General features: G+C 44.3%; 1 protein-coding gene across 3 annotated transcripts in view; it reads left to right on the top strand.

The window, feature by feature from the left end:
* ARHGAP4 (Rho GTPase activating protein 4) overlaps positions 1–16,977 on the top strand; it is a 349,436-nt gene that overhangs the window by 321,949 nt on the left and 10,510 nt on the right. For 2 of the 3 annotated variants that reach the window (XM_082262605.1, XM_082262606.1), the window contains exons 19-21: positions 1,037–1,217; positions 2,215–2,307; positions 15,176–15,325. In XM_082262605.1, coding sequence (XP_082118731.1) covers positions 1,037–1,217; positions 2,215–2,307; positions 15,176–15,325 — 424 coding nt within the window. The remainder of the gene's footprint in view (positions 1–1,036; positions 1,218–2,214; positions 2,308–15,175; positions 15,326–16,977) is intronic. The other variant, XM_082262607.1, reaches the window with a different exon arrangement.

Genomic DNA, 16,977 nt, shown 5'->3' on the forward strand with positions numbered 1-16,977 from the left:
GGGGTTTTAAGTGCTTTTTACGTTTTTCACTAAACTTTATTTTTCATCATATAGGGGAAAAAAGTCCCCTATGTGATGGGTTTTTGGAGTCTCACCTGTCCTCCAATGAATCTAATGGAATGCAGATCACAGATTGAAGCTAATGGACTGGCACTTACCAGGGCGTGTGGAAGCGAACACTTCCATCCGACAGCCAACAGTCTGCTTTGCAGATTTACACACACTCCAGGCGGCTGCAGCTGCCATATGGCATATGGCAGTAGCGGTAAAAGGGTTAAACACTATCTCCTAACAAATGGTTAAAGATCCAGAAGCTTGGCGTCTGCATTGTACTGTATGTTAACAAGAGGAAACTCAGTCTGTCTCCTTTGTTTGGGGAAAGGCTCACTTTATTATTGTTCATAGTAGCTTGGACACCCCAGAGCCCAACAGTAAGAAATGAGAACACATAGCAAACTTATAATAGGGTTTTTTCAAATTCGACTGAAAAATTGGTAATACAGTTTAAGGATAGTTCAAGGATTAGGATAAAGTGTTGCGAGTAATTTTAGGGTTACCTTTAAAGATTAAATTAATATTAAGGGCTTGGTTTAGGCTCAGGGATAAGGTTTGTTTTAGCATGTAGTGTTGGGAATTCATTAAGTATTAGGGTTAAAACCCAAAAAGCCACTTTCAAATGCACCCATGCAATGGGGTCCCCCTGCATGGATTAAATATTTGTTTGACTAGGGGAGATGAGAAATAAGTACAAATACTTACCTAATTCCTCGCTCCCCCAGGTGTCAGCGTTCTCCTTCACTGTCCAGTGCTACAGGTTGTGGGTGCCCTTTCGCTACTCGCTATCCTGCCGTGCAGTGCAGGACTGTTGGTCATGCGTTGTGTGGCATAAATATGCAATATAATAGTAAATATGCTGTTTACGTTCATAGTAAGGCTATTGAGGTGTCAGCACTCTAGGTACATTCATGTTATTATAGATTTTATGCCAACAATGGTCAAGTTAGCAACTTTCCATTAATGCATTGGTACTTTCCAGAGCTGGACACAGTGGAGGCCACAGCAAAGTTTGACTATTCAGCACGGACACCGCAGGAGCTGTCTTTCAAGAAGGGGGACACAATAATTCTTCACTGCAAAGCATCCGGGGACTGGTGGAGAGGGGAGTTATCAGGGACACGAGGATTAGTCCCTCACAAATACATCAATATTCCTGAAGGGTGAGTGATCACAATAATCTGCCTAGTGGGTTATTACTTATGCTGGCCATATTCTATGTAATCTGATCATACAATCTCTGTACTGTCTTCCTAAGAGTTACCAAAATGATTAAATACAAAGACAAACCTAAGCAACCAATCTGGAAGCTCTGCAGCAAACTAGTGGGCACTGTGGAGGGCTGTGAGGCACTATGGGAGACTTCTGGGTACTGAGAGATACTAGGGGGCCTGGGGGCACTGTGAGAGGTTAAGGGGCATTGTGGAGCACTTTGGAAGTTTAGGTGACACTATGAGAGCTAGGAGGCATTGTGGGATGTTAGGGGTCTGCACAGGGGCAAACTGGCAACTTTAGGCCCAGGGGGCAAGTAGAAACCAGAGGCCCATGGTGCAGCGACTCACCCCCCCCCTACTCTCCCTATTCCTGTCATCCTCCTGACCCCCATTCCAAGCTGAAGCCCTGCTCCAGATACTCTCTACTTACCGGCTGAATCCGGTTTCCCGACCTGGCCAGCAGAGGGCGGTTAGGGGGAGCTGGGACAGCTCGGTCAGGGCTGGCTGGAGGAGAAGAATCTCCAGTGGGGCATGGAACCGGCCTCTGCTCAGACACAGCTTACACCATCCATGCTGGGGGGGAGGCCTGTGCTCTGTTCTTGTCTTCAACCCGCACTCCGTAGGTCAGTGGCAGGGACTTTTTACTTCTCTCTACCAGGATTCCTTTAGGCATGTCTGTGGCAGAAGCAGTGCAGCCTTTTTATGGGGCACCAGAGCGGCCCAGGGGGGCAATTGCCCCCCTGCCCCCTGGCCCAGTCCTCCCCTGGGTCTGCAGCTAACTCACAAGGCCCAGGAGGAAGGAGACCACAAGGCAGCAGTGAGCCGTGGCCTGGTGGTTGAGAACCACTGATATAGTGTATAATCATACTTTGAGACGTTGGATCTAATACTACAGAATATAGTTAACAGTGCCAATTTTCCAATATTTTCTTATTTCCTATTCTAGTGCAGAGAAAAAACTAGAACAGCGTGCACTGAGGAAGGAGGCGGATGCAGGGACAGCTCTTACCCCTGATGATCTTTTGGTTGAGCCCAGCAGGTAAGCAGTCTGTGAAAGATTAGTAAAAAAGCAGCACTCGGCTAGATGCACAAAAAAAGAATAAAGTATGCAGATTACACTGAAAAAGTGTAATTAAAATGTTAAATTAAAGTGTAAATTAAGTGTTGGGTTTTACTTCTATCTGGAGCTCTATTAGGGAGACAACTGTTTCAGAAAGAAATGAGGGTAAACCTTCAATAGTAACATAGGTAGCAGTAAAAACATTTGTTTCTACACTGGTGCAAAGCTAGAAGCCCTGTCAGTTTTTTAGCGCTGTCTGTGTCCCTGATAAAAATCTTCCCCTACTTCCTGCCAAGGGATGAGCTTGGGTTCAGCCTGAACTCATGTTTGGCTGAACCCAGAAGCCAGCTGTCATTGCCAAGCCAAAGAGATGTTTCACCCCCAGCTGCACATAACGGATGCCTGTGACATCATTGACTTCATATGGCCAATTGGACATACGAGGTTCAATTACTTTTTTTTTTTTTCAATCACATATTTTTTATTGAGAGAGAAAGACATTTTTACAATTTATAACAAGACAAAAACATACAAAACAATACAATCCAAAAAAAAAAATATATATATATATATATATATATATAAATCATAAAGGAACACGCCAATAGCTCATACCAATCATACAGTTTCCAGATTGATTTGAGCAAGCACTATTATTTAAAAACTGGTTATGTTATTTATCACTCAGGTATATTTAATTCAGCGTATATATCTCAACAGTATATATTTACATTTATTCGAAGTCACAGATCTGGGTACTGGTACCGGGTACTGACCTGGGGAACATGTAGCAATGAAAAAAAAGTTTTTAAAAATGATGGTTTTTAAAGGAGCACTGATTTACTGATTTTAATGAGGCTAAAAGTGAAACTATAAAAATTAAAAATTCCTTCAAATATCGTGCCTGGGGGGTCTCCTGAATGTGCCTGTAAAGTAGTATATCTCTACGATACATGTTGCCTGCTGCAGCAATACTGACATTTCTAAAGCAAAAAATGTCATGTACAAATATACATACAAATTTCAAATCGCATGTACTTCTCATACGGGTGCAGAAAAATTGGGCCTTGTTTGTTGGTGGTGCCTGAACACCGTAACCCCTTGCAGTTACTCTTGCTGGGCGCAGGAACGGGCCCTGCTGCTAAAAAATCCATACAAATTTGAAATTGCATGTGCTATACAAGTGCCAAAAATTGGGCCTTTGTCATAGTTGGTGCCTGAACACTGTAACCAAGGCCTCGCAGTTACTCTTGCTGGGTGCAGGAACGTGACCTGCTGGTAAGAATTCCATGCAAATTTGAAATTGCATGTACTACACAGGTGCCCAAAATTGGGCCTTTGGTGTTGGTGGTGCCTGAACACCGTAACCCCTCCCAGTTAGCAGGGCACAGGGACAGGGCCTGCTGTAAAAAATGACACACAACATTTCAATTGTATGTACCTGTCATACAAGTGCAGAAAAATTAGGCCTTGGAGGTTGGTAGTGACCTAAACGAAAAACATTGTTGAAAGCTAGCAGAATAAAGATAGAGGAATAGGATAGGCAGCATATGCAGTCTTCAAGGGATGGCAGACCCCTAGCAAATTCAATCAGTTACATCAGCATCAGGGGCCTGATAGCTCTTGTTGATCCAGGACTGGTTAATTTTGAGAAAAGTCAGCTGGTCAACAGAATCTGTGGACAGACGCACTCTTTTGTCCGTCACAAAACCTCCAGCAGCACTGAATGTCAGTTCGGAAAGCACGCTGGAAGCAGGACAGGCCAGTAGCTCCATTGCATATTGAGCAAGTTCTGGCCAGTGGTCCATCCTCAAGACCCAGTAAGCCAGTGGATGCTCAGCTGGAAAGGTCTCCAAGTCTGCTCTTGCGCCTAGATAATCATGCACCATATGATGGAGACGCTGCCGATGGTTGCTTAAACCTAACAGCCCTGGGTGCTGCTCAGAACAAAAGAACTGTTTAAAGGCATCGGTCAGCCGGCTGTCTTCTCCACCACTCCTCCTTTGGCTGAACAATGCCTCAGAAACACGTCCGGAGAATGTTGACCTCCCAGTGTCTGGAAAGGCGGTACACACATTTTTTTTCAAGGCCATCTCAAGATGTTTCATCCTCTGCTCCCTCTGCGAAGGCAGGATGAGCTCTGCAACTTTACCCTTGTAACGTGGATCAAGAAGGGTTGCCAACCAGTAATTATCCCTCTCCTTGATAGCACGATTCCTCGGATACTTTCGCAGGCTTTGCAGAATCAGGGAGCCCATGCAACGTAAGTTGGAGGAGGCATGAGCTTCTGAGTCCTCTGGGTCACTAAGGATGACATTGTCAGCAGGAGCAACCTCTCCCCAACCACGTACAACTCCTGGGGTTTCTGGGGAATCAAAACCATCCCTTGAAGACTGCTGTATGCTATCCTCTACATCCATGCTGCCAAAATCCTCATCCTCCGCCTCCTCTTCCCCCTGTGTGTTTTATGGCCCTGCAGGAATGATATCTGCATAAAGGGGGCCTTGTGAGGAAAGGAAGTCCTCCTCTTCCTGCCGCTGTTCTGCCTCAAGTGCCCTGTCCATGATTCCACGCAGCGTGTGCTCCAGCAGGTAGACTAGCGGGATAGTATCATTGATGCATGCTTCGTCCTGGCTCACCATCCTTGGGCCTCCTCAAATGGTGACAGGACGATGCATGCATCTTTAATCCAAAGCCACTGGGGTGGCGAAAAAAAGCCAAGCTCCCCTGACCCTGTCCTCGTGCCATACTCACACAGGTACTAATTGATGGCCCTCTGCTGCGTGTGCAGTCGCTGCAGCATTGCCAACGTTGTGTTCCGCATGGTGGGCATGTCACAAATGAGGCGGTTGGTGGGCAGGTTGAATTCTCGTTGAATGTCACATAAGCCAGGACTGGCATTGAAGGAACGGCGGAAATGGCCACAGACTTTCCTGGGCCTGCCTCAGGAGATCTTGGAAGCCCGGGCATCTGCTCAAGAAACGCTGCACCACCAGATTCATAACATGTGCCAAGCTGTCATAGCATCAACCATCTCTGAGCCTGCCCCTGCAGAGCTGACAGAATCTCTGCACCGGTGTGACTCCTATCCCCTAGACAGACCAACTGAAGAACTGCATGGCATCTTTTAGCCTGACTGCTTGTGTAGCCCCTTGAATGCTTAATTGAGCAGAAGAGGACATGGAGGAGGAGGAGGTGGTGGAGTAGCCAGATGTGGCAGAACCAGCACCAGCTTTTTTGGAGGTGTGGTGGCAAAACAAGCTGCAACACCGAACCCTGTCCTGCATCCTTCCCAGCTGCCAGAAGAGTTACCCAGTGCGCAATAAAAGAAATGTGACATCCCTGTCCATGCCTGCTGGACCAAGAGTCAGCAGTAATGTGCACCTTCCTGCTGACTGCTTTTTCCGAAGAGGCCAAAACACTATCTTCCACATGACGGTAGAGAGCCGGAATGGCCTTATGTGAAAAGAAATGCCTTTTTGGGACCTGCCACTGTGGTGCAGCACATTCCACAAATTCGCAAAGGGGAGCCGAGTCTACCAGATGAAAAGGCAGCAACTGTAATGCTAGCAATTTGGCCAAGCTAGCATTAAGACGCTGAGCATGTGGATGGCTGGGACAGTATTTCTTTCTACGGTTCAGCAACTGGGGTAGTGAAATTTGCCTGCTGCTCAAATCAAGTGGTGGTGTACTGCTAGCAGATTGGGTGCAAGTCTCTGTGCCACTCATTGCTATACCATAATCCCTCTCAATGCTGGTATTTGAGAAGGTATGAGCTATAGTAGGGTTAGAGATCGCAGATGAGAAGCAAGGTGATGTATGCTTGTTTTGATCTGGTGCCTCTTTCAGGTGCTGTTGCCAACGGACTGCACGGCAGGTCGTCATATGCCTTGTCAAGCATGTGGTGCCCAAGCGGCTGGTGCTCTGGCCACGCTTTATCTGCTTTAGACAGATGTTGCAAACAGCAATGCTTCGGTCTACTGCATAAGGTGCTGAAAAAAGCCCACACTAATTAACTTTTTGGAGTCCGCGGGGATTTTGCAGCACCCTGCACCTGTGGAGCTCTGTGCTGTGACGCAATAGGTTGGCTCCTGCTATGGCGGCCCCTGGAGCACATCCTGCTTCATTGGAATTGTGCGTCCTCCTCCTCCTCCTCTATCATGTCAGGCACCTAAGTGACCTCATCATCCCCTCCCTCCTCGTCACTGGAGAAACTTGGCAATATGCTTCAGCTGTGGCAACATGACTGCTGGTCTCTTTTCTGTCATTGTCACCCCCTCTCTCTAGGTTAAAGTTATTCCCTTCATCAACCTGGGAAACAACATCACAGCTTTCAAATTGCTGTGCATCCTCCAGGAGCATGTCACTGACGCTATGATCGAATAGTTCAGGTGACTCCTCCATGCATGATGGTGGGGCTACTGAAGGAGTAGCTGTGGAGAAGGAGCCTGTGGAAAGGGTCGCTTTGGCAGCTGCGGTGGAAGGCAAACTACTGGGAGCGTGGGTGTCAGAGGAAGAGGAGGATGAGGACGGCTTATTGATCAACTCCACCAACTCTTCCACATGTTGTGGCTGAATAGCACGGGCAGCCCCGGAAATAAAGGACGGGCGTGCCCCGCCTGCAAAGGATGCACTATGTTGACTATGACCACCACTTTTCACAATGGACACAGAGGCTGCTTGCCCTCTTTTTGTGGCCTGTGAGCGTCGGCCTCTCCTTGTCGGCCTTTCAGAGATGATGTTGATACAGATCAATATAGGGTATACGCAACTGACCAATAAATACTCAATGTACTGATATGATGTAATTGATAGCCCTATAGAAGAGCTGTGGTGGATATAGATGTACGCAAGTGACTGATTATCAATACTCTCACTGATATCTAATGTAATCTATAATCCTATAGATGGATGATCTGTGATGCTTATAGAATGTTCCACAACTCAGCAATGAATACTCTGGCTGATATCTGAAGTGATCTCTATTCCTAGAGGTCTGTGATGATTATAGAATGTTCCACAACTGACCAATGAATACTCTGGCTGATATCTGAAGTGATCTCTATTCCTAGAGGTCTGTGATGATTATAGAATGTTCCACAACTAAGCAATGAATACTCTGGCTGATATCTGAAGTGATTTCTATTCCTAGAGGTCTGTGATGCCTATAGAATGTTCAACAAATCAGCAATGAGTACTCTGGCTGATATCTGAAGTGATCTCTAGTCCTAGAGGTCTGTGATGATTATAAAATGTTCCACAACTGACCAATGAATACTCTGGCTGATATCTGAAGTGATCTCTATTCCCAGAGTTCTGTGATGCCTAACGAATGTTCCACAACTGAGCAATGAATACTCTGGCTGATATCTGAAGTGATCTCTATTCCTATAGGTCTGTGATGCCTATAGAATTTTCCACAACTGAGCAATGAATACTCTGGCTGATATCTGAAGTGATCTCTATTCCTATAGGTCTGTGATGCCTATAGAATTTTCCACAACTGAGCAATGAATACTCTGGCTGATATCTGAAGTGATCTCTATTCCTATAGGTCTGTGATGCTTATAGAATGTTCCACAACTGAGCAATGAATACTCTGGCTGATATCTGATGTAAAGAAAGAAATCTCTCCCTACCTCACACACGTACCTGGCCCTCCCTACACTGCTACTCACTCACTGGCACTGCACTGTCTGATATGATGTAAAGAAAGAAATCTCTCCCTACTTCACACACGTACCTTGCCCTCCCTACACTGCTACTCACTCACTGGTGCAGCAACTTCTGATATGATATAAAGAAAGAAATCTCTCCCTACCTCACACAGGTACCTGGCCCTCCGTACACTGCTAGCAATGTCTCTGCACTGTCTGACAAACTCCAAAAAAACTACTCTCTCCCTGCCACAATTGCATGCCTGTCCCTGTCTCAATGCCCGCACAATGACACTACACGCTGCGGCTGCGCGAGCAGCCTTTATGTAGTGTGGGGCGTGTACTTGGCCCCTCAGCCATGATTGGCTAAAGGCAGCCTGCCTTTAGTCCAATCATGGCAGAGATCATTTGATTGGCCAAAGCATGAGGTCAGGGTGCATGCTTTGGCCAATCACATAACACACTGCAAGCGCGGCACACGTGCAGTGCATTATGGGAAACTCAAATTTCCCGCAAAGAAGCACATTTGTTCATCATTCAGCGAACGATCGAACAGCCGATGTTCGAGTCGAACTTAGCCTCGACAAATCAAAATTTATAGGCTTCGCTATTTCAGGCAACCGCAAGTTATTCCATATGGGCATATATTGGGTATATCCTTCATAGGAAGTACGTTTTTGAACAGTAGTCCAAACTTTATGAATTAAATCAAATGTGGGAAAACAGTATTTACAATAAAAATGCTACTATTAACTGTACCAATGGCTCCAATAGAAATTGAGAAATTATAATTTGTTGTATAGCATCCTCAGAATCTATAACATTCCAGCCACATAATTGCTGGAGTTATGATGCTAGGTAATACAGCTTGGTATTTGGGACAGCTATACCTCCTACATCTTTGGGTAGTTGCAAGACTTCTAATCTCAATCGGGGATGTTTATATCTCCAGATAAGTTCCCTAAAAAGGTATCCACCCGTCGAAAGAACTTCTGAGGAAGCCATATTGGACAATTATGTAGGAGATAAAGCAATTGTGGCACCCAAACCATCTTTATCAGATTGGCCCTGCCAACTATCGTTAAATGCAGCTTACTCCTTATTTTCCCCGTTTGTTTAAATCGCTTAATCAATGGGTCTAAATTCCTTTCTGAATAAGTTGTCACTTGTGATGGAACTTGGACACCCAGATATTTAAGTGTTGATACTAATGCTATTTAGGATGCTAACCTTGGTAGATTATCTGCCAGGGGATCTATCGGTAAAAGAACCAACTTGTCCCAGTTTATTGTAAACCCTGAAAACGAACCATATATATTAATTAAATATATCAATGCTTTTAGGGAGGACAAGGTATCTCCCAAGAATAGAAGCATATCATCAGCATATAACGCAATCTTGTCCTCTCCTAAGGATCTGCGGAACCCGATAATATTCAGTGACTGGCGAACCGCAGCAGCCTAAGGTTAGAGGGCAAGAGCAAAAAGAAGAAGTGATAATGGGCATCCCTGCCTAGTTCCTCATTGTAATAGAAAAGTGGCTGATACATGTCCATTTACCTGAACCCATGCCACCGGATCAGTATACAAAAGCTGTATCCAGCATATAAACTGGGATCCAAATCCAAATTTCTGTAAACAATGCCATAGGAAGTTCCACTTTATACTATCAAAAGCTTTTGCTGCATCAAGTGACAATATAGCTCTATTACCGAAGTACCTGGTACCTGCAAATTAAGAAATAAGCATCTAATATTTATTGCAGTAGATCTATTTGGAATGAAACCAGATTGGTCTAAATGCACAATCTTAGAATTACTTTCACCAATCTAGTGGCTAATACTTTTGCCAGTATCTTTACATCTGATGTGAGCAATGATGTTGGGCGATATGATTCTGGACAATTAGCGACCTTCCCAGTCTTTAGAAGTACTATAATTATGGAGAGAGGGAGATGGCCATACTGCAATGCTGCCCTAAATATCTCTCCGGCAATAAATTAGCTCCATACACTTTGTAAACGTCACATGGTAATCCCACCAATACCTGGAGCTTTGTTATTAGGCAAGCTGGCAACAGCGGCCTGGAGTTCCTCCAAAGTCACAGGTTTATCCAGTTCCTCCCTGTCAGCTGCAGATAATTCTGGTGACACGATGGAATCCAGAAAAAGTTTTAATTCAGCCTCCTCATAGGATACTTTACTAGTAATATGTCTGCTAAAATGTAAGTTTTGATATCCTGATTTGAGGTCTTAGCAATCCAGTGAAGAGACAAGCTATGTTTACAACATTGAAACAGTTCTCTCCTTGCATTATCTGCTTGCAATGTATAGAAAGCCATATATATTAGTTAACCACTTTACAACCGGAGGATTTTGCTGTCTTCCGTCCAGGCCACTTTTTGCGATTCGGCGCTGTGCGACTTCAACTGACAATTGCGCGGTCGTGCGACGCCGTACCCAAACGAAATTTACGTCCTTTTTTTCCCACAAACAGAGCTTTCTTTTGGTGGTATTTGATCACCTGTGCGATTTTTACTTTTTGCGCTATAAACAAAAAAAGAGCTTTTATTTTGAAAAAATAACAATATTTTTCACATTTTTTTATATGAAATTCCCCCCAAAAAAGATGTAAAAACCAATTTTTTTAAAAGTTTTTGGCCAATTTGTTTTATGCTACATATGTTTGGTAAAAAAAATCGCAATAAGCGTATTTTGATTGGTTTGCGCAAAAGTTATTGCGTTTACTAACAAAGGGAAAGATTTCTGTCATTTTTGGTGTTTTTTTTTTAACGCGTAATGGCGGCGATCTGCGATTTTTTTTGCGGGACTGCGACATTGCAGCGGACAGACCGGACCCCTGACTGACATTTTTGACACTTTTGGGGGTACCAGTGACATTACTGCAGTAATCAGTGCTATATATATGCACTGTTACTGTAAAAATGACACTGGCAGGGAAGGGGTTAATTTTATTGGAGAGGGAGGGGTTAATGTATGCCTGGTGCTTACTGACGTGTAGGGGGGGAGGTGACTATGTGATTCATGGACAGATCGGATGTCCAGCTATGCTGAACAGTCCGATCTGTCACTCCCTGTCACTATGGAGATCCGCCCGCTGTGTTTACACACAGCGGGCGGATCTCCAGACTCGATCCCCGACGATCGGGTAAGAGCAGCGGCGATCGCCGCTGCTCCTCCCCTGGCCCGACTCCCGCTGTGAATGAAAACAGCGGGAGCGAGCCTCCGGCGGCGCGCAAGCGCCGCCCAGAAGGGGAGGAGTCCAGTCACGTTAATACTACGTGGCTGGACGATAACGAACCACTCTGCCGCAGTAGTATTACTGTGAGCGGTTGCAGGGTGGTTAAAGCTGAGTTCCGCCCAAAAGTGGAACTTCCGCTTATATGCTTCCCCCCCCCCCCCCTCATTTGGCACCTTTCAGGGGGGAGTGGGGAACGGGTACCCGTTTTTGACAGGTACCCTTCCCCACTTCGGGGAGACAGTGCTGCGGCGCTGTCCCTCAGCCCCCCTCCTTCTTCCTCTGCCCCTGGGCCAATTAGAAAGCACAGCGCACTTTGCACATGCGCAGTAGGGACCAAGCTGTGAAGGCTTCACTGCCGGGTTCCCTTACCCTGAATGGTGGCGGCAGCACCCGAGAGCCGATACGAAAATCGGCTTTGGGTGCCGACATCGCGGGAACCCTGGACAGGATAAGGAGACCTCTGTTTGTACCCCCTTTTCTGGTTTTATTCTTGTGATTGACCTTATGGATGTTTGGAGAATGTTATATCCTTATGAGAAAGCTTTTTCTTGTTTTTCCAGCACTCATAGGGCCTTATCCAGAATAGATTTGGCGTTAGCCACTTTTGCAATGCTACCTGTAATATCTGAGGTGACCTTTGAGGCTAGGGGGTTATTTGATTAATCTCCATTAGTTCTTAAGTTAGTTCTGTACTCTGTTCTTTTTTTAACTTTTTCCTTCAACGAAAGATATTCTGCGTGACATATCTGTTTATAGTATAGTTAACAAGCCTTCTGTATCATTGCAGGTTTATTGAGACTCTTTAAAAGCTTATATTAGAGGCTTATTTAATTTGCAAATTTCAAACATAAAAAATAAACCTAAGGCTTGGGAATGTTCTGTAGCAGAAGATGTCCTAAAGGATGAATCTCAATAAATAATAAATCCTACTTTAGAAGCTCAGCGAAAATGGATACAAAAACAACAGGCTTATTTAGAAATCTCTCGTAAAAAACCAGAGCAGAAAAGTTTTTCCTTCAGCAACCTTATTTTGAGGAAGGGGCAAACGCGGGTTATCTCTTAGCCACAATTGCAAAAGGCCAAAAACCACCAACCCACGTGGTAGAACTGCAAGAATCACCAACTAAATTTGCACGTACTACTCTCATCTGCCTTTTGTGAATTTTTAAAAAAATCTTTAGAAGTATCAAAATTAAGCCCAGTATCCCTATTTTTTCCTCATTACAGGTGGTTCAAATTTTAAAATAAACTCCCTACCCATCCTATATTGAGTAGAAGAGTCCTTGTAGTAGGAGAAATAATGTGATAAATTGCCACTTATGTAATTAGTAGTCATACAAATATTACCGCCATACAGAAGTCTTTTGATGTCTTCACATAATAGGAACATTTCTGTAATCACATTGGATAACTGGTGTGCATATTCAGTGTATCTATAAGGATGAAAAACTACCTCATGGGTATGAACAACATGATAGACGTATAATACCTTTTTTTTCAATTCTGGTAATTACTGAAAGAAAAGAAAAAAAACCCCAAACAAAAAAATCTCCAAATAGTCAACATGTAGCAATAGTAAAACCAAAGGGCATGAACATTACCATGCCGTCTGGTATTTAGGGACTTTAAAGAACCAACAAAAAAGGAAAAAGAAAAAAAGAACAAAAAATTGAACAAACATTCCCTGCGGGAAAAAAAAGAAAAGGAGAGAGTCCATTCTATAATTTCATTCTGCAAGGTATTCTCTATCTCTCTGACACAATTTTACAAATCAGATGTGCGTTCCCGTGTTTTCTGTACGTCTTGGCAAAGAAAGATACATTCAATTACTTTGACCCAATATGAGCACATGAAGTGGATGACATTGACCCCATATGGCCACATGACCATATGAGGTCAAAGTCATCATTAACTTCATGTGGCCATATGGCCATATTAGGTCAATAATGTCATGAGTATTTAGTTGCAGGATGGGGTATTCTCCACCTGCAGCTCATTGACCTTGCAATTACAGCCTACTTCTAGGGGTCCTCAGAGCCTGGGTTCGGACCGAACCCAAGCTCATTACTGTTCTAGTATGGTAAAACCTTTGTCGACAGGGCAGGACACCTTTTCCAGCAAGTCCTACACTAATATTTGTACAAAAATAGGATTTTCGATTCTTGATGCTAATGCACATTCTTTGAAGGCGACCACACATGTTATAGAGTAATTGTTCAGCTTCTGTAGATTCACTTTCACATTTGCCAACAACTATGTAATGCAAGGGCCTGTGGAAACTGTCCATTCATATATCCAATCATGTGTGCCTCACACTACCTAATTGTTGGTCAAAAAATGAAACCAGCTTGTAATGCGTATGGCCAGCTTTTGCCTCCTTTTTGACTTCCATGATTGTTGGAAGATGTGGTGAGTGTGTTATTACATAGTTACATAGTAGGTGAGGTTGAATAAAGACAATAGTCCATCCAGTTCAACCTGTGTAGGTGTGTGTGGCTGTAATCATCTCACATAGCCCTGAATGTTCTGATTCTTGAGATGTACGTCTAAGAGTCTTTTGAAAGCCACCATACTTCCCGCAGAAACCACCTCTTGTGGTAGAGAATTCCACAATCTTGTAGCCATAACAGTAAAGAACCCCCCACGTTGCCTGAGGTTAAAACGCTTCTCCTCTAATCGCATTGTATGTCCTCTTGTCCTCATGCAATCCCTTCGAATGAACAGCTTTTTTTCTAAGCTGAGATCCCCATTGAGATATTTATAAATTGCTATCATGTCCCCCCCTCAGGCGTCTCTTCTCCAGGGAGAATAAATCGAGCGATTGCAGCCGCTCTTCATAGTTAAGGTCCTCCAATCCCCTAATCAGTTTAGTTGCCCTTCTCTGGACTCTCTCCAGCTCCAACACATCCCTCCAACACTGTTCTCTCCCAACTTATATAACCTCTAATGATGCATTATACATACTGTAAAAATGATTAAAATTCCAACAACTACTATTGTATTGGCCATAGGTGAAGCTGGGAATCCACGTCACAAAAATCTCCTAAAGAGAATTCAAAGGCCAGTGGGTGAACAATCCCTGTAACTGGCCTACAAGTTCAGCTGTCTCATCATAGTCTAGCCCTTTGATATCTTAGCACTTATTCATTTTGGCACAGTAGTACACAGGTTGACTCAATACGGATTAGTAGGGTGTGGATCCTCAGACTTGCCCTGAAAGCCTTGGGGGAGGCCCCCCCCCCTCCCATGGTGTCTTCTTTTGAGGGAACTCCACCAAGTAGTTAGATGGCCTTGCTTTAACAGGACCCCTGAAGAATGAGATCTGTCTGGTTTCAGCCAGGTGGACCATGTCAGGAGTTTTGCTCTCCCAGAGATCAGGGCCAGAGTCTTTTCTCTTTCCTTAGAGTAGGACCATATCTACATGCTGCTCACTTTCACACTCTGTCCTGGTGTTTAGTGTCTGCACTTCACCACTGAGCTTTAAAAAAAAGTGGGACTTAAGTGGAACTTCACTCTCCCAATCAACATGTGCTAGCATTAGTAAATAGATAAGAAACTATACAATATTTACTTGTTTTAAACTTTTTTTTATTTCTTCTGTTACTTCCTGGTTTCTTGCCTAGGCAAATGATGTCATCCCTGGAGTCTTCAGGAGGGGAGGATGCATGCATTCTTGAACTAAAGGCAGATGAATTCCAGGATGTAAATGCTACATAAATCATTTGCCCTTAATCAAGATGGCCACAACCATAAATGCTAGGGAGTGGTTTTTCTCAACAAAATAAAGCATAGAGACATGGATGGATGGGGGAGTTTGCTTTGAATATTAAAAATAAATTAGATATTGTTTTTGGTTTGTGGTTCCTCGGATGCAGTTTACTTTTGCTTCAACAATGAGATATTGAACTATTATTTATTCCCAACTTTTCAGGGTTCGTGTAAACTCTGACAGCGCCTGCTCTCCTAGAAAACGCAGTGAGGGGAGTCCCATCAGGAAGATCAACTCTCCATTCATGGAGGCGCCCCGACTTCCTTTTCCGATGGCCCACCCTGGACCAAGGCTTCTAGGCCATATTGAAAGGTAAATATGAGCAGATTGATGGGAAAGGAACATAGGTAAATAATTTTAGGAAGATTTACAATTAAAAAAACTTTTTTTTAAATAGGAATTCTTCCCATACTATTTGGAGTACCCCTTATAACAGCCTTTCTAAACCTTTTCACCACAGAGGAACCCTTGAAATAACTTTCTAATCTAATCTCAAGGAACTGCTGCTAAAAATTACTATATCTATAAGTCATGATCCTTTAAGAGGACCTAAATGCCGGTAGGTGGAAGTGGGCATTCTGTTCGTGTGACCTCAGGGATTGGCTGTCACAGCGGTCACATGATCGTTAGCTCCCAATTGCAAGTGTGCTCACTCACCCTGCCTGGATATCTGCTGCAGCAGGCGGCTTCGGCTTCCTTCTTCTATCTTCTGCATCTCCTCCCTCCTCTTCCATGCCCAAAGGCCTCTGGCTCTAATCACGTGGCTAAAAAAAAAAAAAAGAAAAAAAAGCCCCATTGAAGTCCATGTGTCCGGCGTCCCGCATGTAGATTATGGGGCCGGACGCATGGGTGGCGGGGCGGCGCCCCTGCGCCCCCAATGCACCAGCCGCCACTGTGCTCCGGTCATGTGATCCTGTAGCTTTGTGTAAGGGAACACTCTTCAATGGCTCAAATTCCATGAGCCGTGACGTCACCCATAGGCTCCCATGGCCCAGCCTCTCCCCTGCTGCAGCAGCCACTCACAGAGCTGTGGGATCACGTGACTAGAGTGGATAAAAATAGGTAAGTACACACATCATTTGTAAACAGGCTATGCAGGACAGGTAGGAGATGAAGGAGGGAACACTTTTTTTTTCAAATTTTTTATTAAACTCTTCTAACAATGTAGAAACATAGACTTACACATAGAAGTCCTTTAGAGGGAAGGGAACATTTTTAACAATAGTTATAATTAGGCTTTGTTTTCCACTTTAAAACCCAACTTCAGGCAAACAAAAAGTTTTCCCATGCAATGGGGCTGTGGACTGCAAGGGTTAACTGCTCCTTTTGTCCAGGGGAGAGGAGGAAGCTGTATACTCACCCGATCCTCCAATCCACCAGCAATTGCCTCTTCTCTACGATCCAGCCGTGGATGGTTCCTGACGTCCTCACCTCCAGAGCAGGTCCATGGACGTGATGACGTCAGGAACCTTCTACCACATAAGACTGCTAGACATTGGGGGGCAGAAACCACAGGGACCATTTTGTGCCAGGAGGATGGGAGGATTAGGTAGATATATCTGTTTTCCCATCCCCTAGACAAAAATGAGCAGTTAACCCATGCAGTACGTGCACAGCCCCACTGCATGAGAAACCTTTTTTTTTTTTTGCCCGGAGTTGGCTTTACAAAAGAGACTTTTTTTTCAAAAAAACTTTCACGTTTGTTTCAGCTACTCCTGTGTAAAAAAAAAAAAATAGATACTTTGAAAAATAGCTGCAAATAACTATATTGTTTCTATTTTTATTTACATTTTACCAAGCCCTGATTCTTAGACCCCGTTCACACTGGGGCGACCTGTCGGGCGACCTGGTTGCCTGACAGGTCGCCGGGCATAGAGAAGCTGTGGGCCCGTTCTAATAGGAGCGACACAAATCGCTCCTACTTAGAAAAAGGGTCCGGAGCTTCTTTGGGGCGATTTGGAGCG

The sequence above is a fragment of the Pelophylax lessonae genome (genome assembly GCF_965119305.1).
Source record: "Pelophylax lessonae genome assembly, chromosome: 7".
Lineage (NCBI taxonomy): Eukaryota > Metazoa > Chordata > Amphibia > Anura > Ranidae > Pelophylax > Pelophylax lessonae.